Source organism: Myxocyprinus asiaticus, chromosome 33, assembly GCF_019703515.2.
Source record: "Myxocyprinus asiaticus isolate MX2 ecotype Aquarium Trade chromosome 33, UBuf_Myxa_2, whole genome shotgun sequence".
Lineage (NCBI taxonomy): Eukaryota > Metazoa > Chordata > Actinopteri > Cypriniformes > Catostomidae > Myxocyprinus > Myxocyprinus asiaticus.
Genome location: NC_059376.1, coordinates 38,692,901 through 38,718,240, shown reverse-complemented (window position 1 = coordinate 38,718,240; position 25,340 = coordinate 38,692,901). Strand labels below are relative to the sequence as shown.

General features: G+C 37.5%; 1 protein-coding gene and 1 pseudogene across 1 annotated transcript; one reads left to right on the top strand and one right to left on the bottom strand.

Moving 5' to 3' along the window:
* The first annotated feature begins 236 nt into the window (after window positions 1-236).
* LOC127424624 (catechol O-methyltransferase A-like) lies at window positions 237-15,291 on the top strand (annotated as a pseudogene).
* A 112-nt stretch (window positions 15,292-15,403) lies between these two features.
* LOC127424618 (activator of basal transcription 1-like) lies at window positions 15,404-18,992 on the bottom strand. The gene is given in 4 exon segments (XM_051669972.1): window positions 15,404-16,106; window positions 16,711-16,868; window positions 16,871-16,885; window positions 18,174-18,992. Coding segments are annotated over 4 exon segments (936 nt in total). The 5' UTR covers window positions 18,556-18,992; the 3' UTR covers window positions 15,404-15,725.
* Between the last annotated feature and the right edge of the window lie 6,348 nt (window positions 18,993-25,340).

Sequence of the window (25,340 nt, the reverse complement as noted above, 5' to 3'; positions counted from 1 at the left end):
TGAGGCCCTCTATTTTTGTCTGCATTTTCAGTATGTCAATGTGTGAAAGGGGAGAGTAATGGGGAGGAGCTAGAAGGAGGAGAAATGGGGAAAAATAAGGAGAAGCAGGCGGAAAGGGGGTGGAAGAAAAAAAAAGAGAAGGATTACAGCACAATTGGCTACGTATATGTTAATGCTTATAAAGTGTGTGTGTGCGCACCAACGTGCCTCATTCTCTTGCATGACCCAAGGCTGTACATTACTTTCAACACATATCAAGGCACTCCAGGAGAACGGGTTAGAAAGAGCAAACACAAGAGGGAGGAGAAAATGGTAGTGAGTGAGAGAGAGAGAGAGGGGGGCCAGCAAGCACTCTGTGTATAACGAAAGACTTTAAAAGGTAGAAAGGCAATGGAATAGAAGGGCAAGGGAAGCTCATCTCTCTGTTTGTGTGTATAAAGGCAGCTGCTAAAGGAAGTAAGATACAGTTCTGGAAATTATGTTTGGTACGATATTGCAACAGATTATTCTTTGTTTGCCTTATGTAATTCCAGGAAATGCATGCTGTGGATATGTTTGAATATCTGAATGTGTCTTGTACATTACGTGAGAGTTCTTACTGCCATACCATGTTATGTTTATGTAACTTTATGCATGAACCAGCTATGAATCACAGCAGCCAATATTGTTCTCACTTCAATATTTATTCCTAAGAAAAATTATGATATAAACCAGATATGACACATTCTGCACACAGTGGCTGAGCGTGTAAATATGATGCCTTGGTTTTAACAGCACATTGCATTAACACTTTAGAGCACTTAAGTCTAGCAGAAGTCTATAATGATCAGTTCCAGAGTTAAATATTCATGTGGCCTAGTAATCACTATTCAGTCCTGCTCAAAGTTCTCAGGTCATTGGCAGGCCATGCGATCGATAGCACCTACTCTATCAACACGTGTGAGAAGTTGAAAAACAGGTTGCTTAAAGGGTCAGTTCCCCCAAAAATTCTGTCACTTACTCACTTTCATGTTGTTCCAAACCTGCAAGACTTTCATTTATCCATTGAAAACTAAAGGAAAAGTGTAGTGGAACATCCAAGCTGCTCTTTTCCATATAATGAAAGTGGATGGGGACTTGGGCTGTTAAACTAAAAAAGAACAAGCACCATAAAAGTAGTTCATACGACTCGTGTACTATGTCTCAAGTCTTCTGAAACCATATGAGTGCTTTGTGTAAGGAACAGACTGAAATTTAAGTAATTTAAAATTTTAATAACTGAAAATCTAGCTTGACAGATGTGGTCACCATTTAGTTTCATTGCATGAAAAAAGAGCAACTTGAACATTCTGCTATAAATAACTTTCTTTGTGTTCCATGGAAGAAAGAAAATCATACTGGTTTGAAACGACATGAGGGTGACAAATGATGACGGATTTTCATTTTTGTGTGTCCTATTCCTTTAAGAGAGACACGTCAGTCTTGTAGTCTGTCTTGCTGTCCTCTTTTAGGGTTTTACAGTTACAGGTCTGTACAGTGATACCGTCTTAAATTAAAGTATGCACTGACAGCGCACAGGCTCCTATACTGTCGCCACTGCATGTCAGTATAAGCCTTCAGAGGATCGTGCTTTGAGTTCCTTATAGGCACCCCATTGTGCCTGCTGAAAGCCAGGGCACCACGAGAAGCCCTTATTCTGAACTTTATTAATAGGAGTTTAATTACAGGATTACTTGGCAGCACTGTAATATCTTCCCAGCGTTAGGTGTTAGAAAGAACATCTACACTCTACACTAAAAAATGTTTTCTTTGCAGCATCTTTGGATCAGCAAAGATAGCTTGTCTTATCAAGAACCATATTTAGCGCAAGTTCGAATCCAGGGTGTGCTGAGTGACTCCTGCCAGGTCTCCTAAGCAACCAAATTGGCCCAGTTGCTAGGGAGGGTAGAGTCACATGGGGTAACCTCCTCGTGGTCGATATAATGTGGTTCTTGCGCTCGGTGGGGCGCATGGTGAGTTGTGCGTGGATGCTGCGGAGAATAGCGTGGGCCTCCACACGCGCTACGTCTCTGTGGTAACGCGCTCAACAAGCCACGTGATAAGATGCGCGGATTGAAGGTCTCAGACGTGGACGCAACTGAGATTCGTCCTCCACCACCCGGATTGAGGCTAATCACTACGCCACTATGAGGACTTAGAGTGCATTGGGAATTGGACATTCCAAACTGGGGAGAAAAAGGGAGAAAAAGAAAGAAAAAAGAACCATATTTAGCTATATGTTTCTTTGGAGATTAAAAAAAGTTCTTGATGTCACATTATAAGATCTATAGATATGCATATTGGTTTGTGGGTTCTTTAAAGCACCAGGATATAGATGGTTTTCTAAAGAACTACACAAGATAATACAAAGTTTTTGTGGAACTCATAAAGGTTCTCCTATGACATCAGGATCAAAGTCACTTTAAGGCAAGTCAAGTCACTCAACGGCTAGATTCGTAACGCCTCTAGGCAGATATTTTCTAGTCATGCAAGTACAACTGCAAACTATTTGAATGGGGAAAGACCAAAATCTCCAAAGCTATTAGTCAAGATTGCATTGAAATAACATATTTCAAATCAATAATACATTCTGACAACAATAGTTTCATGTATGACAACAAATAGTATTATTAAAATCCTATTCATTTTCTCAATAAGGGAACTGATTTTTAACAATAACTCCTAAACCTTTATAGACTGACTTACCGTGAGCTCGGAGGTTGTTTATCGATGGTGTGTACTTCCTTTAAAGCCATCAGTTCACATTATTTTAATTTAGACACACACACACACATATATATATATATATATATATATATATATATATATATATATATATAAATCATGTTTAATAGCGGAATTCCTGGTAAAGAACTACACCCATGATCCTGAGGGGGAAAATCCACCAATCAGAGAATCACGACTAACAAACTGCAGCAATGAGCCCTGCAGCGACCGACCACTTTCAAACTCCTTATACATTTGTAAATCTCTGGATATTTTGCAATATACTTTAAATATATTGATTCTATACATGTAATCAACAACTTTAAATAATTTTGTATCTTTCCATTCGATTACATAATTTACAATGTTTCATGAGATTATTGTTAATTCCCTCATTAAAGACATTAAGTACACAGTCTTGTACCTTTTTGTCCAATTGTACTGTTTGAAATCCCTATGGAAAAAATACTTCTGGAACCAAGATGGCTTAAAAAGTTGGCGGGCACTGTTACGCTCTATTGAGTGTTGCGATGCTTCTATCAAAAAAGGCAGTTGTTTTTTTTTACTGAAAGGCGGTATTGCAGCCGTATATTTAGCATTGCCATTCTCCCATTCATGTGCATATGAGTGGACCGTCTCATCCCCTTATAATATCTGATCATGCTGTAATACCCTTTTGGTTCTAATTGGAATCTTTTATTTAGTGTATTCCTGTTGAAAAGACAAGCATTGCTAGTTTTGGATGTTGGTTCCTGGTGTCCCCACCAGGCTCCTTAAATAGCTTATGGTAGCTTAAACAGTAAGACTTCCTTGGTCAACCAGTTTCAGCAGAAAGACCATGCTGGTTTGCTTTGTGTACAGCATGGCTAGTTGGTCCACCAACTAGACCAGCACCAAACCAGAAAAATATTTATAGAAGAAGAAATATCATAGTGGTCAAAGCTGGATCCTTTCAGTGTAGGCATTTTGAACTAAATGAAAAGTTAACAGCTACTCAAAACATCAGGTAGTCATTGCTTTACCCAGTGATGTCTTAGAACTTCAAGGAAAGCTGATGTTCATACTATACTAGAGTGGGTGGAGTTTGGATTACTGTCAAAAGAGTGCAAGGGTTAACCATAAATATCAAGCCATAAAATGTTGGTTGTGAAAATGCACATAAAACATCTGAATCATCATTTTGAAAGCCATTACAAGGCAAACTTTGTGGAAGTGGTAAATCAGCCAGGGATTAAGCTGTGTTAATTAATTTCCTTCCCTTGGACATAAGGCCAAATCTTGCACAGTTGAGGAGAGAGAGTTTTCACTGTTTTTTAGGGCCATTGATTATGTCATCATTTACTTAACCCATATGTTGTTACAAACCGATCTGACTTTCTTCTGTGGAACACAAAAGGATATGTTAGGCAGAATGTTAGTCTCATTCACCATTTACTTCCATTGCATCTTTTTCCATACAATGAATTGAATGGTCAATGAGGCTAATATTTTGTCTAACATCTGCTCTTGAGTTCCATGGAAGAAAAAAAGTCCTAAGGGTTTGGGACAACATGAGGGTGAGTGAAAGGTGACAGAATGTACATTTTTGGGTCACCTATCCCTTTAATTTATTATTAAATATTGTTATGTTATATACAGGACATCCAAATGATGTGATCTTGCAACATTACATCACAACTAGAGCAGCGCATATTAACAAAGGTGAGGGTGTATGTCATAAGCACACACAAGTTAATCAATAATTTAGGTCTAAAGGTTATATTGCTTTGGGTTTAGGGAAAGTTTGTATTGAAATGAATGTAAGTTTTAAAACCTGTCAAGAACATGTCTGGGTTTCATCCCAAAATCAAAAGAAAAAAGATAAAACAATACTGTATTTTGCATGAAGAAATAAAGCCTATTAGAGTGAAATATGATTTAGTTTTTAACAGGCTTCGTGAAATTCACTCTTTGACTTTTACTCCTGCTTTTAAAAAATCTATTCCCAAGTAATGTGCATGGATGTCATATCCATTTTTTGCATCAACCTTGAAGTCCTAACCTTTGTGAATTGAGGTGTTTTACATGTCACAATTTTTTGCTGAGCTTAATCATTATTCTGTTTGTGGGCTTTTCTCACTCTCTCAGGATGCTGTTGAGTGTGTTGGCAGTGACTGTTGTTTCAGCAGCTGTCCTGTATCTTCTGTATCACTGGCTCATTCCTGCAGCTGTGCAGAGCAACGGTTGGCTGGCACTCATCTGGCACGTTGTCATCGTTGAGCGGTTCCTGAACACCCTGACGGGATCCTAACGACCTCAGGTGAACCTTGCCGACATGCACACTATTACCTCTTTTGCTGTGAAGTGTAAGTCCAACAGGATATTTATAGAAACACTTTAACCATGTATATTGACTACTTTTTGAAACAAGTTTAAAACTAAATCAACTGATGTGTTAAAATTCAACAGCATTCCTAAATATATTTTTGGTTTGTTTGCGTTATATGACTTTTTTATGTGACAAACATCGATGAGTGTGTTTACATGCACACTAATATGCTGATAACTACCAAAAACCTGTTAAAAAAATAAAATAATCTGACAACAGATGAAAACCGTGTTTACTATCGCAAGCACTTTTGACATTAAATCATATGCAGAATATGAATTATAGCTATATATAATTCAATGTTCACTAGTAAAAATGCTAATTCTTGTGATCAGCAATAGAATTGCTAGTGAAAATGCAATTTTTTTATATCATTAATTAGGTTTGCACTGGTAAAAGCATTCATTCTTGATATAAAAGTGACATCATTTCTTGCAGAAATATCCACTCTTGATATAAAAAATGGAATTTAAACTTTTTGGTATCTGTAACTGCATTTTCACTTGTAGAATTTCACAATGATCCGTTATTAACACTGTTTTAAAATGCATTTACAGATATGTATGATTAATTTCTTACTAGTTAAAATTTCAAATACAAATAATCAGCAATGTACTACTAGTAAAAATGATATATTTTATATAAATTATTACATTGTGCAAATGCCCATTCCTTATATTAGCAATTGAATTAAAGGTAGTAAAAACACAAATTGTTGATATCTGTAAATGTACTTATTTTTTGGATTTCTGGAAAGGGATTTCACTTCAGATATCAATAAATTGAAGAGTAATTAAAGATATCTTAAATGGCTATTTTACTAGTTAGAATAAAAAATAAAATAAAAAAAAGATCTAAAAAAATCACATTGGCACTGTGAAAACAAAATTCCAGCTATTAAAAAATGTGATGGTATATTAAGATTGGTGGTATATTAAGCCCATGTGACTTTAAATAAGTGAAAAAAATGGGCTATTTTTTTTTTTTTAAATGATAAAACAGCAGCCTGTATTTTGTTGTGTCATTTATAAATGGCATAGGCCATAGAGAGTTAAAACTGATTAAAATAATATTTTGAAAGCAAGAATAAATAATGAATGGACTGTTAGACATCTTTATATCTTTTGAATCTAAGTATTGTTCTCAAGTATTGCTTTGTTATAAAACACTGTTGATCAAAGCTGATTTCCATGAACACAGCGCATGCTAAAACCCATTAAGCAGAACGCCACCAAAGATGATGCCCAGAGTGTCATAGCAGCCACTGACTACTTCTGCAGACACAAAGAGTGGGCCAAGAACGTGGGCGACGAGAAAGGTAAAAACCTCCTTCTCTGTTCCCTTTCTAATTGTTTCACTTTTTGCCTAATATGTTTTCCTTCCACTGTCTCTTTTTCTCTCCTACGCTCTTGAGTAAATGGCCTTTGGGCTGCTCACAGCCGGATGTTCTGAAGGAGAAGTGATGGCGCTCTCCTGTCTGCTGGGTCAATGTGCTCTCCACATGGCTGCACACGTGCACACAAGTTGCATGTGCACATGTGCACAGTGTGCAACCAATTCATGCAACACAATCAACAGTTGCAATTAGGAGTGGTGATACATTATGGGACTGAGGATGGATTTATTTTATTGACTGAATGCTTACACATATTTAAACTGAATGAGTCTCAGTTAGCTCAATATTTATTTCCGTACTTGCATTTTTACCTTTCACTTTAAGTTGTTCATCATATCTTCAATGTACATATAGTGGCACAAAAAGTATTTAGACACTTAAGGAGCACTTAAAAATGTCTAAATGTCATTGCAATAGATAACAAAATATTTAACCAAGTGGCATTTCTTTTAAAGTCAACATGAAACGTACCTTTGGAACCTATTTTAATTTCATATTTAGTCATTAAACCGGTTATTTCAATGAGGAATTAATGGAAGGATGGGATGCAAAAAGTAGCAGTTCCATAGCAGAATGGAATTCGAAGGTATGGAAAATATCATCTTTTTTTTTATTTTTATAATGTGCAAAGATGAATCTGGACGATAAGAGCAGAACCATGTAATAAGCTTCTTCTTTTTTCTTTTTTCTTTCTTCTTTTAACCAGGCCTTCATCATTTATTTCTGTTACTTTTCAAATGCTTTTTCGATATACATTTTAATGTTTTAGCCTTGTCCCAGACTTTCAATATTAAACTATGAAAATTCACTATAAAATACAAAATATTACGTTATAAACTATGATAATCTAAACAAAAAGTGAAATAAAATGACTACCGCACATATTTGTGTCATTTCCATTGCAATACCTTTTTCTTGCACCTAATAAATTTTTTTCAAAAGTTAGTGTACTTGTTAACCAGAGCATGCTTGAGATGAAGTATGAGCCAAGAGATGTTTCAATACAACAAAGAAAAATCTATGAAGGTAAAATAGTGCCAAAATGATTTGCAAGCTCAGAATAAGATTTATAAAAGCATAAATGAAGTTACAAGCGTGATAGAAAAATTTGCATGCACGGAGTAAGATTTGTGAAAGCATAAATTAAGTTGCATGCCCACAGAATGTTTTGTAAAGGTGTAAATCAAGTTGCAAACGTAAGAAAAAATATTAGCAATACTTTAATGCTTTCTTAAGTGTAATTCATGTGTTGTGAATGTGCAATTTCATATTAACACAAAGTAAATGTGGTCTGTATTCTTCTGCCTTTTTGTCACACTTATACTTTTGGCACTGTTTTTGTGCCTAAACATGGCCAAAAACATTGCAAACCTACAATGGGCAAGCAAAGAAAGGGTTTAAAGAACAGCAAAATGGATTCACAGCATAGAATCAGTCTGTATGTGTAAAATAAACTGCTGCAATCCTGTAAATGACTTTTGTGGCATAAATATTTTCCAGAAATAATCCGATGTACTCTGTTCCATCTTCCCTTTTGTTGTGCTCACACTTTTGGCACAAATTCCTCACTGAAAAGAGTTCTGCAAGCACCAGAGGGAAGGCGGGTCTATCTGCTTCTAGTAACCAATCAAATGAGGTTTTCCTTAACCAGTTTACTCTGACCTGATTGGTTTAACAATGTGACAGACAGCTCCTTCTTCATAAGGCTCAGTGTCATTCCTCTGGGTATCTCTCCTCTCTTAAATATTAAACTGAAATATTAATACAGACAGTACATGTTCTTTTATTGTGAGAGAGTAGTTGAGCCGACACCATTTATTGATATAAATATGATTCTCAACCTGATGTTCAAATGTTTCTTCTTGTTGCTGTTCATTAGGCTATTTTAATTATATTTACTTTTAATTATCAATGGCAAGGCATTTTGATGAATTAGTTGGTATCATAGAACTCATGCTAGAAAACAAATGAATAAAGTAAGCCATATAAATAGAATTTACTTATATCATTTTCTTTTCTAGAATTAGTTCTCCCATTTGCCATGCCAATGATAATACATACAATACAAGTAATTAAAATATAATTAAAATAATGAAGAGCAACAAGAAGAAACGTTTGAAAACCAGATTGAGAATCATATTTATATCAGTAAAAGGTGTCGGCTCAACTACACTCTCACAATAAAAGAACGTGTATGTATTAATATTTCAGTTTAATATTTAAGAGGAGAGATACCCAGAGGAACGATGCTAAACCTTATGAAGAAGAAGCTGTCTGTCACATTGTTAAACCAATCAGGTCAGAGTAAACTGGTCAAAGAAAACCTCATTTGATTGGTTACTAGAAGCAGGTAGCCCCGCCTTCCCTCTCATGCTTGCAGAACTCTCTTCAGTGAGGAATTTGTGCCAAAAGATGGAACAGTGTATATCGGATTATTTCTGGAAAATATTTATGCCACAAACACAAGTCATTTACAGGATTGCAGCAGTTTATTTTACACATACAGACTGATTCTATGCTGTGAATCCATTTTGCTGCTCATGACACCCTTTCTTTGCTTGCATATCGCTGATTGTAGCTTTGCAATGTTTGTGGCCATGTTTAGGCACAAAAACAGTAAAGTGTAAGCACGAAAAAAAGGAAGTCAGAAGAATACAGACCACATTTACTTTGTGTTAATATGAAATTACACAACACATGAATTACACTTATGCAAAGCATTAAAGTTTTGCTAATAATTTTTTTCTAACACCTGAAACTTGATTTACACCTTTACAAAACGTTCTGTGGGCACGCGAAACAAATTTCGCTTGCAATTTGATTTACGCTTTCACAAATCTCACTCTGCGTGTGCAAGTCATTTAGGCACTATTTTACCTTCATAAAGATCAAGGTAAATATCACTTGCGAGGAGAATATTTGAATTGGCAATCATTTACAATCAAGTTGTAATTTTTCAAAATAATGCAAAAAGTGTGAAAATGTTATTTAATTATTTGTATTTAGGATACATAAAATGTAAGCTATGAAATGTGAGCAAGGGGTTGGCCATTTCATTTCCAAAAAATATTTAAAAATGTCATTTCCATCACCGCCATTTCCACCACAGAATTCTAATAAACACAGTGTGAAAAATGTTTTACCGAGACTTTATTTTCTAGAAGTCTGCAATGCTAAAATTGCCTAAAGTTAAAGAAACACCCATGTTCAAAATTAAGACAAAATGTTTTAGGACACTTTCTGGTTGTCAAACAATAGTGAAACATGCCCAATGTTAATGTGCTGAACTACACCTTTGCATGGTTACTCTACAACATGATCACCAGGACAGTGAATTTGAGAGGAACTGACTTCATACATCCACTAAAAGCAGTTTGGGAGCAGTTGGTTAATATAAAAAACAGCTCAGAAAATGTTGTTTGCAGTGACATTCAGACATCTTTATTTTGGGGCCTACTGTGACAATTTCCCTCATTAGCAACTTAATTTCACATGTGAAGACAGGCACTGATTAATAAATGATGGCACTGAGCTGTTAATGGGGCAGAAAGGCCTGTAACGATGTTTCGACTACACCATTAGCCACCTCATTGATTAGCTGCCTCGGTTATCCTCTGGTTCCATCCTGAATTTATTTGTGTGACACTCTGAAGGGCCCTTATTGGATTCAGTTGTGAGTGAGGTTAATCCCAGAACAGCTCTGGAGCTCGGCACATACTGTGGCTATTCTACCGTTTTAATCGCTCGGCTGTTGTACCCTGGATCTAAACTCATTACCATTGAATTCAACTCGGCCTACGCTGCCATCGCCCACGCTGGCCTTCAAGACAAGTGACACAATAAAAATAAATAAATCAATAATTCTGAATTCTTCTATTAAACACAATTTAAAAAGAAAAAAGAAACTGAAATAATGCAGACTGTTGTACATACCATCGATTAACAACCTGGCACTTACAAAAATTGAGAGTTCACTGCAAATTCACCATAGATCATTTTCACATGCAAATGAGATTTGCGGCAAGCTTGCGGCAAATTGTCCATTGTTGCCAAAGGTTTGCTGGAGGTTCATCACTACTGGTGAAGAGCTGCAAACTTCTGCCAAACATTTGTGGCAAGTCACAATCACATTTGCATGTGAAAATAACGGATGGCAAATTTGTGGCAAGTTTGCGGCTAGTTTAGATTTTTGTTCTCTAAACCATGACTTAAACTGTAGATAGTTTAACACAAATCTCATAAATATTTGTTTCACAAGATGACTATACAACTCTGATCGTCAGGGACATAATTTGATGTTCCACTATATTTTCAGATTTTGGATGTGAACTTTATTACCACCTATTGGTGGAATCTCCAAACTGCAAATGTAGGAACTGAGTTTGAACTTTGCGCTGAAAACAGAGATGGTATTAAAATGTCTTAGCGCAATGACCTATTTCCCAGGAAAATAGCAAATTGCGCTTGACGCCACTTCATTTACATACAAACCACCCACAGTTTGTGCGCATACACCCACATATAGTGCAAAAACTCCCACCCGTGCCCACTCACGCTTTGCACTGACACGAAAATTGCACTTAGAATTAGTGCTCGCGCAGTTGGATAAAACAAAGAGCACGGTATTCATGTGAAAACAGAGCCCTACTTGCATTCCGTCTGCACTGCTTTTAATTGACTGTTGCTCTATGTACATGTGCGTGCCTCAGACAGACTCGTTTGGAGCATCTCACTGGTATTCAGCATCATAAACGGCTCATTTTTTAAGACTCTGTGTCAAGTTAATAGTAGAAACTTTGAAAATCGTGTCTCAGGATTCTTGTATTCTGTTGTACTTTGCCCACCTGTTGTGCTTCCTCCTAAGTGAGCGGTTCCCATTCTGTGCTGCGCTGCTTGTGTGGTTTGTTGAGGCATGCTGCCACCTATTGACGCGGATCGTAAAAACAGATGTACTTCAAGCTTGAATTGCTCATTTGGTAGGAAAATCCGTACTTTTATTACGGAATTTATGTATGCGTCAATGGGCATGATTGATTTTGTACATTTTTTTAACGCTTTATTTTAAAATAATCACAGTAAATTAACACGTTAAATGGACAGCCCTAATATATATATAGTTTTTGCATAAAGATATATCTAAACTTTTGCCATTATGACTTTTGCTGACGCTGAGCGAGCACGGCCGCCCGTTTGCGTTTGCCCAACAGCTCCATGACGCCTGCCAGAAGTGGCTGCTGGCAGAGGAGTGCGCCGCTGAGGGAGTCGTCGATCTGGTAGTGCTGGAGCTGTTCATCCTTCGTCTGCCGACCGGAACAGCAGAATGGGTCCAGTGCCACCGCCCAGTGTCGCTGGAAGAGGCCGTCCAGCTGGCTGAGGACCATATGGCGGCGTACTCGGGGGGCGGAGCAGCCCTCGTTTTTTCTCTCTCCTCACTCTCTCTCTCTTCACTCTCCCTCTCCCTCTCTCTCCCACCCTACCCTGCCCCCACATGTCTGGTCCCCGCCCTACCCCGTTTCCCTGTCCAGCCGGTGGTTCCCCCTGTCTCTTCTCGCTCTCCCCCCTGCCCCAAGTTGGTGAATTCACTTCGGGCATAGCGTCTGGGCCGGCTTGCTGGAGTTGCAGGAAGCCGGGGCACTTTCGGGACCAATGCTTAGTGATGGAATTGGGAGTACTGGTCCGGGTTGCTGACACCCCACGGGCCGCCCCCGATCGAGCTGGAATGTACCGCATACCTGTGAGTATCAGGTGAAGTACATATCAAGCCTTGGTGGATACCAGTTGTAATCAAACCACTATCTACCAATGTTTGGTTCAAGACGAGGTTTTGGGCATGGGGTGGAGGGTGAAGGTGAGGTGTGTGCACAGGGATATTCAAAGTTACCCTATAGTGACAGTCACTATTCAATTTCAGGGACAAAAACATAGTATCGAGGCTGCGGTTAATTCCCACCTGGATGGGTCCTGTGACAAAGCGTATCGGTGTGTGGTGTATGACTCGCTGGCTGGGGAGAAAGATGTCATCTGCATCAGCTCCACATCAGGATGACGTAAGGGAGGGAGAAGTCTCGGCTTCCCCAGCCCTTAGAGGATTCACTGCTGGGGATTCCCCTCTGGAGCAGGCACACCTTTGATCAAGTGAAAGTGAATGATGGTCAGTGTCTCCGGCCAGACATTGCACTCACATATTCGTATTTTTCAATTATAAAAGATAGGTTGTATTGAGTGACGCAGGTCGCTCAGACAAAAGAAGATACAACCAAGTTGTTGATACCGAAGAGCCGTCGGGAAATACTATTCCAGACAGCTCATCATAATCCAATGCAGTGAGTGAATCCATGTCAGTTGGTGAATCCACCGGCTACCCCAAAAGCGCCATTGCGCCTTCTGCCATTAATCGAGGTCCCCTTTGAGAGAATTGGCATGGACCTCGTTGGGCCATTAGAACGGTCGGCACGTGGACATCGCTTTGTGTTAGTTCCGGTGGATTACAAACCTCACACAGCACCACATCGAGACTACGCCTGGTAGTGGTACGTACTCATCCCTACCGACTTCCCGAGCACAAGAAAAAAGTGGTACGAGAAGAATTGGATGCAATGCTTGAGATGAGAGTAATAGAAGAATCCCACAGTGACTGGTCCAACCTGGTAGTGCTGGTTCCTAAGAGTGATGGGCCATTCCTGTTATGTGTGGATTATCGAAAGGTAAATGCAATGTCTAAATTTGATGCGTATTCTATGCCTCATATTGATGAACTGCTCGATCGGTTAGGCACAGCTCGGTTTTATTCACTGGATTTGACAAAAGGCTATTGATGCTTCCATTCGGTTTGTTTGATGCTCCGGCTACGTTCCAGCAGCTCATGGACCGAGTCCTCTGTCCGCACGTTGCTTACACACGTGGCAACTGCAACATCTGAGGGCTGTCCTATGGTCATTGAGGCAAGCGGGGCTCACGGCAAACCCAAAGAAGTGTGCAATTGGGCGGGCGGAGGTACGATATCTGGGCTTCCACTGGGGCCACGGGCAGGTGCGGCCCCAAATTGATAAAACCGCAGTGATTTGCAGCCTCCCCAAGACCTAAGACCAAAATGGAGTTCCTGGGGCTGGCTGGCTACTATTGTAGGTTTGTACCTAATTATTCAGCTGTCACCAGCTCGCTGACTGATCTTACTAAAAAGGCAGCACCAGATCCGGTCCAGTGGACGGAGCAGTGTCAACAAGCGTTTATGCAGGTGAAAGCTGTACTTTGTGGTGGGACACTTTTACATACACCTGACACTTGTTGCAGTAATTCGGGAAGAGCGATAAGAGGAGCCCACGCCAGAGCCCAGGGAGAGAGAAAGAGTGATGCACAGGAGTGTGACACATTAGAGTATTGACCCCAACTTTGAGTGTTATTGTGTGAATAGAGAGTTTAAAGATACCTGAACCACGCTTCCTCATTCCCCACACTGACCACTCCTGTTACACCCATAAAAATCAAAGATGGTGCTGCTGTGAATAAGATTATTGGAAGGTCAAGTTGAGAACATTGCATTGTGGGATACAGTAGTGCAGTGTGCTCTGTTGTGTATTGCACATTTTGACAAATGTCATTGGTCATCTAGGTATTCCATACATTTACATTCATGAATTTGGCAGATGCTTGTATCAAATGGTATACATTTAGCAGTATCATTTAGAAACATTTTATGTCAAAAAAAGTAATTATTTAGTGGGTCATAGGCAGCCACATCTTAAAGCACTAAAGATGTATTTTGAAGGCAAGTCTTATTTTATGTTTTTTTTTTAAAAGGTTACTCTTCTGGAGGTGCCCTCTGGTAACTTGATCCCCAAAATTAAAGAAAGATTTGGAATAACATCTTTTGATTTTGTCTTTCTGGACCACTGGAAAGATCGTTACGTTCCAGATTATAAACTTCTGGAGGTAGGAAGCCCCAAAATTATGCTATTTTCTTTTAGTTTACTTCTCTGAGAAATTATTCAAACATTAGAGAATTATCTTTATTTTGTGACAATTATCCTTATTTTCTAACATTTCAGAACTGTGGCCGATTCAGAGAAAGGCACCATTCTGCTGGCAGACAATGTAATTTGTCCAGCAATCCCGTAATATTTGACATATGTGCGGAACAGCCCACACTATGAAAGCCGATACTTCCCAGTTCCCAACTGGAGTACACCAAAGCAGAAGATGGCCAGGAAAAATCTGTCTTTTTAGGATGAGAAAGATCTTATTTAACAAGCAGATGTACATTAATTAACAAGAATTTATCTTCATAGACTATATACTGTATATGTTCAGTACAGAAGGGGAGGTCTGTGCACAAAGGGAAAAATGCTTTTTTTTTTTTAGGCCAATTCCTTTAAATACCCAAGAATGTTTGAGTCTTGTGATGCCACACTTACTAGGATCAGACAAACTGGTCTCTTTGTCCTCACCTCAGTGCACATACATTTGAATGCTTTGAAATCTCCTTCAAACACTTGAGAATATTCTCACATTTTAGAATATGACCTGATGATTTCTTGTACAAATTTCCAGCTGACTGATTGTAATGTTTGATAAAGCCAAGACATATAATCTCTTAAATATTCTTGTGTTTTCCCTCATATTGATGAGATTGTATTAAATCAAAACTCAGTAGTTTGGATATTTTGCTATCAAAAACCTATTTTATAAGTGATTTGAGCCCCCCAGAAATTCTTCTTTATTTTTTCTTCCTTCAAATGACTAAAAGTGATTAAAGAATTACAAATTTTCGAAATTTGGAATTAGACCACAATTCCATGAATGAATACTGTATTATGCTTCCAGAAGAGGTTAAGCCTCTTTTTTGTGGGAAAATGGAGCACAGTTTATTAGGCCACAATAGTGGAGCATTACACGAGTGATAGTGTATTTCTCTGAAAATATTAAAACCCATACAACAAAAGCATACAACGACCAGGGGCTGTCAAAGCTCAAAAAACAAAACAAAAAAAACAACAATAAAAGTAGCTCATACAACCTTTGCACTATATTCCATGTCTTCCGAAGCCAAATGATGGCTTTGTGTGAGGAACGGACCGAAATGTAAGCACAATCCTCATTCACTTTAATTGTACGAAAAAAAAAAAAAAAAAGCCAGGACATTTTTCAAAATATTTGCTTTTGTGTTATTCAGCAGAAGAAAAAAAAGACAGAACAATCCCTTTAAATCTTCTCATCTCATCAGTTCTGGGCCCTGCCACTGTTGAAGATCTTAGCCAACAGGGAAACATTCGAATGAGCTTTATCCTGGATGGCTTTGCTCTTCTCTTGAGCCTTCTGGAGACTTTTCTTGGATAACCCTTTACTCTTCAACCGTTTCATCTGGATCTCTTCTTCTGTAGGACGCTGTTTGAAGTCCCAGGTCTTCTCCTCCACAACCTCGCCCTTCTTCTCCCTCTTCTTCTTGAGTTTCGCCATGTTCTGGCTCTTCTCCACACTAGCCAGGTAGAAGTTCGTCTCCCTCTTTGCCTGGAAGATTTCTGTCCTCATACGCTGGTGATAGACGGTCTGCTCATAAGCCAATCGCTCGCTGAGATGACACCACTGGAACCTGTGCAGATACTTGATTGAACAGGAGAAAATAATAAAAGACTATTTAACTATTTAAATAATTTAACACCTTCAATACGCATTAAAACAAAGTATTTTAAAGGTTCCTTATATGGAAAACAGGATTTTTCTAGCTCTTTTAAAGTAACAGTATTCAAAATACAAAGCTTAAAAAAATGGGGCATGGTAACGACATCACAAATACAAGCTTATAAGCTGCCCACATTTACATATCAGTGCCTAGTCAGTAAGTTAGTAGCAGGGCATCTAAGCCATTTTTATGCAAAAAAATTTAGCCAATCAGGTCATTCACATATGGAAATCTTAAAGGAACAGTACCACAAAAACCAGAATGTTTAATTCTAAGGCTCAAAGAGAAGGTGAGAAACGGTCATGTAAAACTACAATATAGCTGTTTTTGGTGCAAGAAGCCTTGACTAACATTTAAAGTGGACATGTAGGATATGGCCCCTTTAAAGATAGCAAAAAGCCAAGCACACTATTTGCATGTTACTGCTAAACAGTACTAAATCATTTAATATATTCACTTTTACCCTTTATCTCTTTTGTTATCATAACAGCAGTGAGTATACAGAGCATGTCTAGTGTTATATACCTTTATGGACCACAGGTCACTACTGAAATGGCTCCTTTTCCTGTTGGCCATGGGTGTGTTGTGCAGACTGGCCGCGACTCTCTTAGCGATGCGCTTGTCTCGGAACTCCACCCAACCCTCGGTGAAACTGGATGAATTACTTCCTGCCTTTTTTTCATCCTTTTAATGCAATGATCTAGAGAACAGCCAAAGAGATAATTTGGTAGAAATATTCTTAAAAAACAACAAACACAGAAACAAATCTGTCGGGTCCACTTTCTTACCTACTCTTACTATGTAAGCTGCTTTAACTAAACAAAGGGTAAACTCACCATCCTTTTAAAGTAAATGAGAAATCAAAAAAGAAATCAAAAAGCAACATCAAACAAACACAGGAGCAGGTTTCCTGGTGCAGCCGCTCCCATGCGGTGCAGCCAACACTCTTAAATAGGCAGAGTTCAAGTGCTGCCGCCCTCATCCAATTGGCAGTCTCACACAAAGGGAAAACAAAATAAGAGAGCAGGGGCATGTTACAAATTACAGATATTTTTGTAACATTGATGGATAATTTAAAATGCTTCCCGTTATTTTGATAGATAAAAAAAAGAAAAGAAACAAGTAAACCATTTAAACCTAGTGCATCAGTTTTGATATCACTCTCTCTCTCCCGCGGTGTGTGTGCCATGCCTGTTTATTGCCTGATTATAAGATGCGTTTAGGGCTACCTGATTACAAGTGGACAGGCACCATTGGCATTTACAGACACATCACCATTTACACCTGATTTCATGACTGCTTACATCAATCATTACAGTACGTCAAAGTATTACTGCATTATAATAAAAATCAAAAAGTACTGTTTAAGAACAAAAACAAAGCGCGAAAAAAAAAATCGGCTTACCGTTTCTGCCAATTATACTTTCATGACATTTAGAGCAGAATTTTCCAATATTTTAATGGAGAACCTGTTTTAACTGAGCTGATGTGCTTAAAATCAGGCACACTGAAGTCGGAAAATTTGTACAGATTTCAGACCGGACGGTAATTTACTTTTAAACCACACGTAACCAGTAAAGTTGAAAAATCTGTGCACTGTTTACATGAGTTGATCAATGATTTCATTTGATAATAAATACTGTACCTACATTTCGGTTTGTTGATTATACAAAGTGAACGTATGCCTTCAGATGACTTGGTATATGATGTATGAGTCACATAAACTACTTCAGACAGATTTGTGTGCTTTTTAAGCTTTAAAGTGAGTCACTATCAACTATTGTTTGGAATTCATCAACTGTGACATTCTTTAAAACATAACCTCCTGTGTTCAGCAGAACAAATAAGTCCTAGGGGTTTGGAATGACATGATGGTGAGTATATAATGACAGAATTTTAATGTGTTTAACTTTTTTTTTTTTTTTTTTAAACTCACATACATACATCTGTGTTTTTCCAAATATTTTTCTAAAAGACTGCAGTCTTACCTTCAGGTTGTAGGAATATCCTTCCAATCTCTCCGTACACACTCAGCATGTTCCGCACATGTTTTGGTCTCATTCTAGGAGGGATGTGCCCCAAATACACTACGCCTGGCACACACTTCTTACCCTTTGGCTTCTCAAGGCCATCTTCTTTATTAGTCTCCAGTTCTAGAGTTTCATCTCCATTTTCACAGTTCATTTCCTGGTCAGCATCTTTATCACGCTCTGCTGCTTCTTCTTCATCATCATCATCATCATCACCACCACCACCACCACCATCCTCCTCCTCCTCTTCCTCAGGTTTAGGGTCATTTAACTCTTCATCAGTGATTGTGGCTTGTGTATCTTGGTCTGTTTTAACTTCAATTTTTTCCAGCAGAGCCATAACTAGGTGTGACAATGATTACAGTTTGGAAGTGAGAAAGATTTAAAAAAAAAAAAAAAAGGTAGAGGCTTAAACATTTGATGTTGTGTTTTTGAATAAATAAAGTGAGTCTATGGGACCCGTAATTTAACTGCAACAATCAGTCTTACTGTGAACGTTTTTAAACTAACAAAAATTATCTAACACATTATTTATTTTAAAATAATAATAAAAATGTTTTAAACAGACACCATTAAGCGCACAATAACACAGACATCTGCTCACCTACTGTTTCAACCAACAAAAGCAAATTTATAGTTTTGTTCACTTTATTCTTACCGTGAAAAAGTGGTTATTATATTTACATATAAAACATAATCTTTATCCATAAAGTTATGCGTCAGTTCCTGCGTGTTTTGATAAAATCCCCAAATCGACCCTTATCATAAACACGTGTAACGGACAGCATAATCAAGTGCCCAGAAGAACAGAGTGGACTTTGTTAAAGAGACAGACCTATTTTTATTTATTTATTTATTATTTTTCAACGAGTCCACTAATACAGTTTCTTTTAGGTTAAAATTGACCATAAATGTATAAATAGAATACAACCTTGCATCAATTACGTATGTAGTATAGACTATTCTTTAAAGTCGTCTGTTATTGTAAATCTCATTTTAAACAATAGGGGGCGACAAAACACAAGGCAATGTTTGGGCCAACGCATTTCTTTGGAACCAGTGTCTGTGCCACCATATCAAGAACTGAATTTACATTGTACAGAAACAAGCAAATTAGAGTCATGTATATGTAGCTCAAACACTTTTAAGCACTTTTTTTTCCATACCAGCATATCAATATATTTTAGTGATACATTATTTAAATGGCATTTACAAATAATTAAAATGTAGGTGGGTCATTCGTGGTATTCTGTAATATTTCAACTTGGAAATATTTTTCAGCTACATTTGATTAATTGTCTGAATACTCCACAATATTAGGCATGCATTAAAGCTCCAACAAATCATATTTTCCCACCTCAGGCATCAAAGCACTTTTATTATTTTCTATTTTTGTCTAATTTGCACTTCTTTTGTTCTCAGCCCCATCACGGACATAATGGACGTGGTTTGAAAATGATTCTACACAATAGTGGTTATAAAATAAACTTCTACCTACAGCTCCTTTATACCAATTTAATGACTACAAATATAACATTTATGACAGTTTTGTCATTTTCTTCATTCTCATGAAGTGTGCTTGTTGTCTCATTATTTATGTAAAAAAAAACTTAAAAACATAACTTTTTTTTTTTTTGTGCTAGCCCTTAACATGTTAGACTGTGCTCAACAAACAATAAATTGATTTGACAATAATTCCCTTTCATAAAATAAATACAAATAATGATGTTCATAACCTGTTTCCGCTCCATGCTGCTATAAAGAAAGCTGATTGATGTCACTTCTGGTTAATAATGTCACATGGGTGGACCCAAAATGTTAATGGGTTAAAAATGGTTGGTGTGACGGGGTTGAGTTTTAACTGAGGGACAAATCATGCAGTTTTTGGTAAAATATCTTTCTCAGCAAAGAAACATAAATAAATGTTTTCATTAATGAGAAAAATTATAGACAGTGTGCACATTTTGTTAATTATTTTCTCTGTACAAATTCAGTGAAGTGCCTCAGGGACATGACAAAATGCTTGGTATAAGATAGAAGACATTCTTTTATGATAAAGATTATTTTAATGCAATATTTTATTTTAATTCATTATAATGGACATGTCAACAGCTTGTAAAAGGCTTCCAACATTTCATTTTAGTGACCCATCACTTTAAAAAGTCTGGGGGAATTAAATATTACAGAATTCCAGGAATGACCCAGGTATCACTTTAACCTTTGCTTTAAATGTATATTATTCCTGACAGCTAAAATAATTAGTTCCATGTAAATGCAAAAACTCTTAAGTATATGAAGTTTTAAAGTAATTACTGTATGTTATTACTTTGATGTGTGCTCTAAATTGAGACACAGTGGGATAATATAATTTGATGGGATTTAGTTTATTTAATTTTCCAAAAATAAAAATGCTGTCATCATTTACCTACCCTCACATGAAAGTGAATGGTGACTGGTGAATGGTTCCACAGAGGAAAGAAAGTCACATGGGTTTGGAACAACATGAGGGTAAGTAGGCCTTTATGATTACAATATTTTCATTTTTGGCTGAACTATCCCTTTAATAATGCTGTATGAACATACAGTGTACTGTATGTCTTATACTAAAAGATGGCAGGTAGAGTTATAGTAGTCTCTAAGTTATGAGTCAAGGACAATGTAAAACAACAAAAAAGGAAAAGAAAAAGTGAGAAATTACCCCCAGTCTCCCTTAGTAATTTATCTTTCAGCCACAGCAAACTTAACCAATCATTAAAAATTTATAACAAAAAAGTCTAAGGGAACTCTTCGTTGGCAATTCCGCAATGAACCACATAATTCCTATAAATAAAAGACCAAAAAAAGACAGTGGCATACAAAAAGGGGTCTATAAGCATGCAAAGGGAGGAAATTCACCATTATCACCTCCTCCATAATCATATCTTCCCCAGGACTGTGTTTCTCCCCGCAGATTGCTCTGCTTCTGTATGCATGACCATGTGCCCGTCACATGTGTGTTGCTGCATTATTGAAGAGGATGACTTGGTTTTTACAGAGAGCTCTGCAGCAGCCCTGTTTCAGGCACAACTGTCTATTTAAATTGAACCCGGGGCACCAGGGCCACAGGCCCCAGGGATCCATCAGAAATGGCATCTTTCATATTGAATGTCACCATTATGTAAAGTCACAAAGTGGAGGAAAGGGCCATCTCCTTATACAAGTGACTTTCGCTGTAAACTTTGATTCTGTACAATGGAATTCAAAAGTCTGAGGCCACACCAGTGCGCTATTAACTAGCAAAAATCAGCTTGTTCAAAAATCCAGCAACGCAAGAAATCTGTGTTTACATTAAATTTGAATTCATCGGATTATAGAGCTGTTCAGCCATGATGTGAGTTTGTAGGCGGACCTGGAAGGCTAATTCGCCATGGGTTCCCTTTGGAAATTTCCTATGGGTTTTAATAATGGGTTTTTTTCAGTTTATGAGTAAAATAAGGTCTGTTATAAACATTATTTTAAGACGTTTTTTTTTCTCGACAACAACTACACACAGTTATACCTCAAATGTGAATTTGAAGCCTCTGTGTTAAAAAAAAAAAAAAAAAAAAACAGGCTAAAGAAGGACTACAACTACCACAAGCATGCAAGTGCATGTGCCTGACAAAAAAGAAACCTGTTGTAGTCCTAATATTCAGAACAAAATATGCTGTACTGTATATAGAAACCATCCAGAATGTTTTGGACACATCTGGGTAGATTTTATAGCCACATTATCATATCGAGCCATTGCATGTGGTGTCTGCAAAAGGGGTATCATCACTATCACACTTACAATGACAGTCTCTACAGAAGTGTGAAACTTGGAATAGTTCACCCAAAAATGTAAATTCTCTCATCATTTACTCACCCTCATGCCATCCCAGATGTGTATGACTTTCTTTCGTCTGCTACAATAATAATTAATAATTCCTTACATTTATATAGCGCTTTTCTAGGCACTCAAAGCGCTTTACATAGTATAGGGGGAATCTCCTCAAACACCACCAGTTTGCAGCATCCACCTGGATGATGCGACGGCAGCCATGGTGCGCCAGTACGCTCACCACACACCAGCTATTGGTGGAGAAGAGAAAGTAGAGTGATGCAGCCAATTAATGGATGGGGATTATTAGGAGGCCATGACTGAGAAGGTCATACTCTTTATGAGAAGTGTCCTGGGATTTTTAATGACCACAGAGAGTCAGGACCTCGGTTTAACATCTCATCAGAAAAACGGATACACAAATGCTGAACACAAACGAAGATTTTTAGAATAATATCTCAGCTCTGTAGGTCCATACAATGCAAGTCAACTTTGAAGCTCCAAAAAGCACAAAAAGGCAGCATACATTTTATCCATACGACTCCAGTGGATAAATCCACGTCTTCAGAAGTGATATGATAGGTGTGGGTGAGAAACAGATCAATCAAACAAAGTCCTTTTCCTATAAATTGTCCTCCCTGCCCAGTAGGTGGCGATATGCACAAAGAATGTACATCGGTAAAAAAAAAAAAAAAAAAAAAAGACTGTGAAAGTGAAAGTGGAGATTGATAGAAAACAGTACTTAAATATTGACCTGTTTCTTATCCACATCTATTATATCACTTCTGAAGACATGGATTTATCCACTGGAGTCATATGGATTACATTTATTTTGCCTTTATGTGCTTTTTGGAGCTTTAAAGTTCTGGTCACCATTCACTTGCATTGTATGGACCTACAGAGTTTAGATATTCTTCTAAAATGCGTTTGTGTTCAGCAGAAGAAAGAAAGTAATACACATCTGGGATGGCATGAGGGTGATTAAATGATGAGGGAATTTTTATTTTTGGTTGAACTGTTCCTTTAAAAGACAGAGGTGACATTAAAGGCTTACTAAATAACCTAATGTGACATTTTAAAACAAGTCTGAATTTGTATAATGAGTCATCTTCATGGATGAAGTCCATTTGGGTTGTGGCCAGCTGCAACGCAAAAACCACCTGACAGATGTGAAATCCTTTACGGAGTATGTTTGCGTGTGTTTGTTTCATGTAGAGGGTGACTGACAACTAAAGACATGTTTTTGACAGTGCACTGTCCACCAAATTTATACGCACACCAAACGGCTTATGGTTCGATCTAGTGTGAATAGATTGTGACATACAACTGGAGAAACTAAGATGCTAATGCAGCTGAACAAAGAAAACACCAGCCAACATTATTTGTAGCTCTCTCTCCCTTGTGCACTTGTTTGATACACCATAAATAAGCAAGTAAGTCCCTTATTTGTTGCTGTTGGATACATAGATAACTATAGGGATCATGAAAAATATAGCAAAGGCATTTTTCCCCTTTTTTACTGGATGTATGAATTCAGTTCCTCTCAAGTTCACACAGGTGTCCTAGCAGAGTAATCACAGATGTTGTTCATTACATTAACGACGACTAGAAAGTGTCCAAAGTGTCTTTATTTTGAACAGTATATATCTATTGTTTTATCATCTCAAACCTAATATCTACAGTAAACCTAAAAATATATAAAGCAATGAGGGTGAGTAAATTAAGACGAATTTTAATTTTTGGTTGAACTATACTTTTAATGTACCAAAAACAAAAGAAAGCAAGGCAGAGCACATATAATTTAGTGGAAAGGGATTGCAAGCTACGACTTTGTTACTGCAAACTTCAAAGAGCATGCGTAACTGCAGCCAGAACCACAGAGAATTAAAACACTAAGCCATCTGTCTGGACCCCAGTGACAACAGCAGTTCATAAGTCATACACACACACACTAAACAAAGCACCAAGTGCATTTCACATGCCATTAGGTGCACTGACCTTCCAAACACACACATACTTGAGCATACAAAGGTGAAGATGCAAGTCAACACTAGCACAAATGCCCATCACTAAATGAACTCTTTGGTACCTGCAGGGGCTTCATGCATTAATGATTTATTTACACATTTTAAATATTGATCAGCTGGTGGGGGAATCAAATGTGAAAACTGAACTGCGGGAGGTACTGTTCATTCTAAGATAAATGTGAAATGTGCCATGGCACAAAGTTTCATCTCAGTGTGAGTCAGATTTTGCTTACTTAAAAAGACTGCTAATCACAGGCCAGACATGCTCTGGATTTTTAATAGTCACAATAATGAGTATTAGTTGCTTCTTAATGGAGTGTAATTTCAGTTGCATATTGTAAATGTAAAAGTTATAACAAATGCAGCTTGATTGCATGCAGTGGCGCAACAGCAATAGTAGCCCTGGTCATTCTTGTGCCATTCATCTCTATGTCAACATTGCTCTACATTTCATACCTTTGATGTTTGGGTGATTTTTCCATTTTTACTTTAAATCTTTTATTAAAAACCTGTAATAAAAGAATTCAAATTTTATCACCTGTACTGTGATTAAGATGTAATAATGGCAATTTTCGTAATGTGTGATAGTATGGATCTTTGATATTTTGTGTGACAGCAAAGGCGTGTGGTATGTGGTAATGAGATTCTTCAGTTTTTGGAGAAAAGCTGGGTAAGCCCTCTGCCAGTAATTTAGCTAGCTGTTAATTAATTTTATAAAAGTAAAAAGATATCAAGAATTTCTGAATGATATCTTTAGGAATCTGTCCTATATATCTGTTAAGATTTTGTACATTTTTAGGAGTACGCTAGCATATAAATGATTTAAAAGCTAACATACATGGACTGAAAGCTACAAAACTCATATGTTCAAACCTGATTTCATGGGGTATTTAAAATGCTTGATATTTTGTTATATAATACAATTACATGTGGCTTATGTGTCCAAATGCTTTTTGGACCACTGTGGCAGAAAACTGAATTTTTGAAAATAGACCTAGATCTTTAATGTCAGTCAATGAGGGGATGAAGCAATGTGAATTCATGATGCTTCCATTTCATTAGAGATAAAGACAGAACAGCAGATGCTGTTGACTTGATGACTTAACTTGTTTGATAAAACACAGAGCTGGCATGACAAAGTCAAGAAATAAATCTAAATGTTTATTATTAATGGAATAGTTCACTCGAAAATGAAAATGTCTGTCATTATCTACTCACCCTTATGTCATTCCATATGACTTTCTTCTTTAGCGAGCA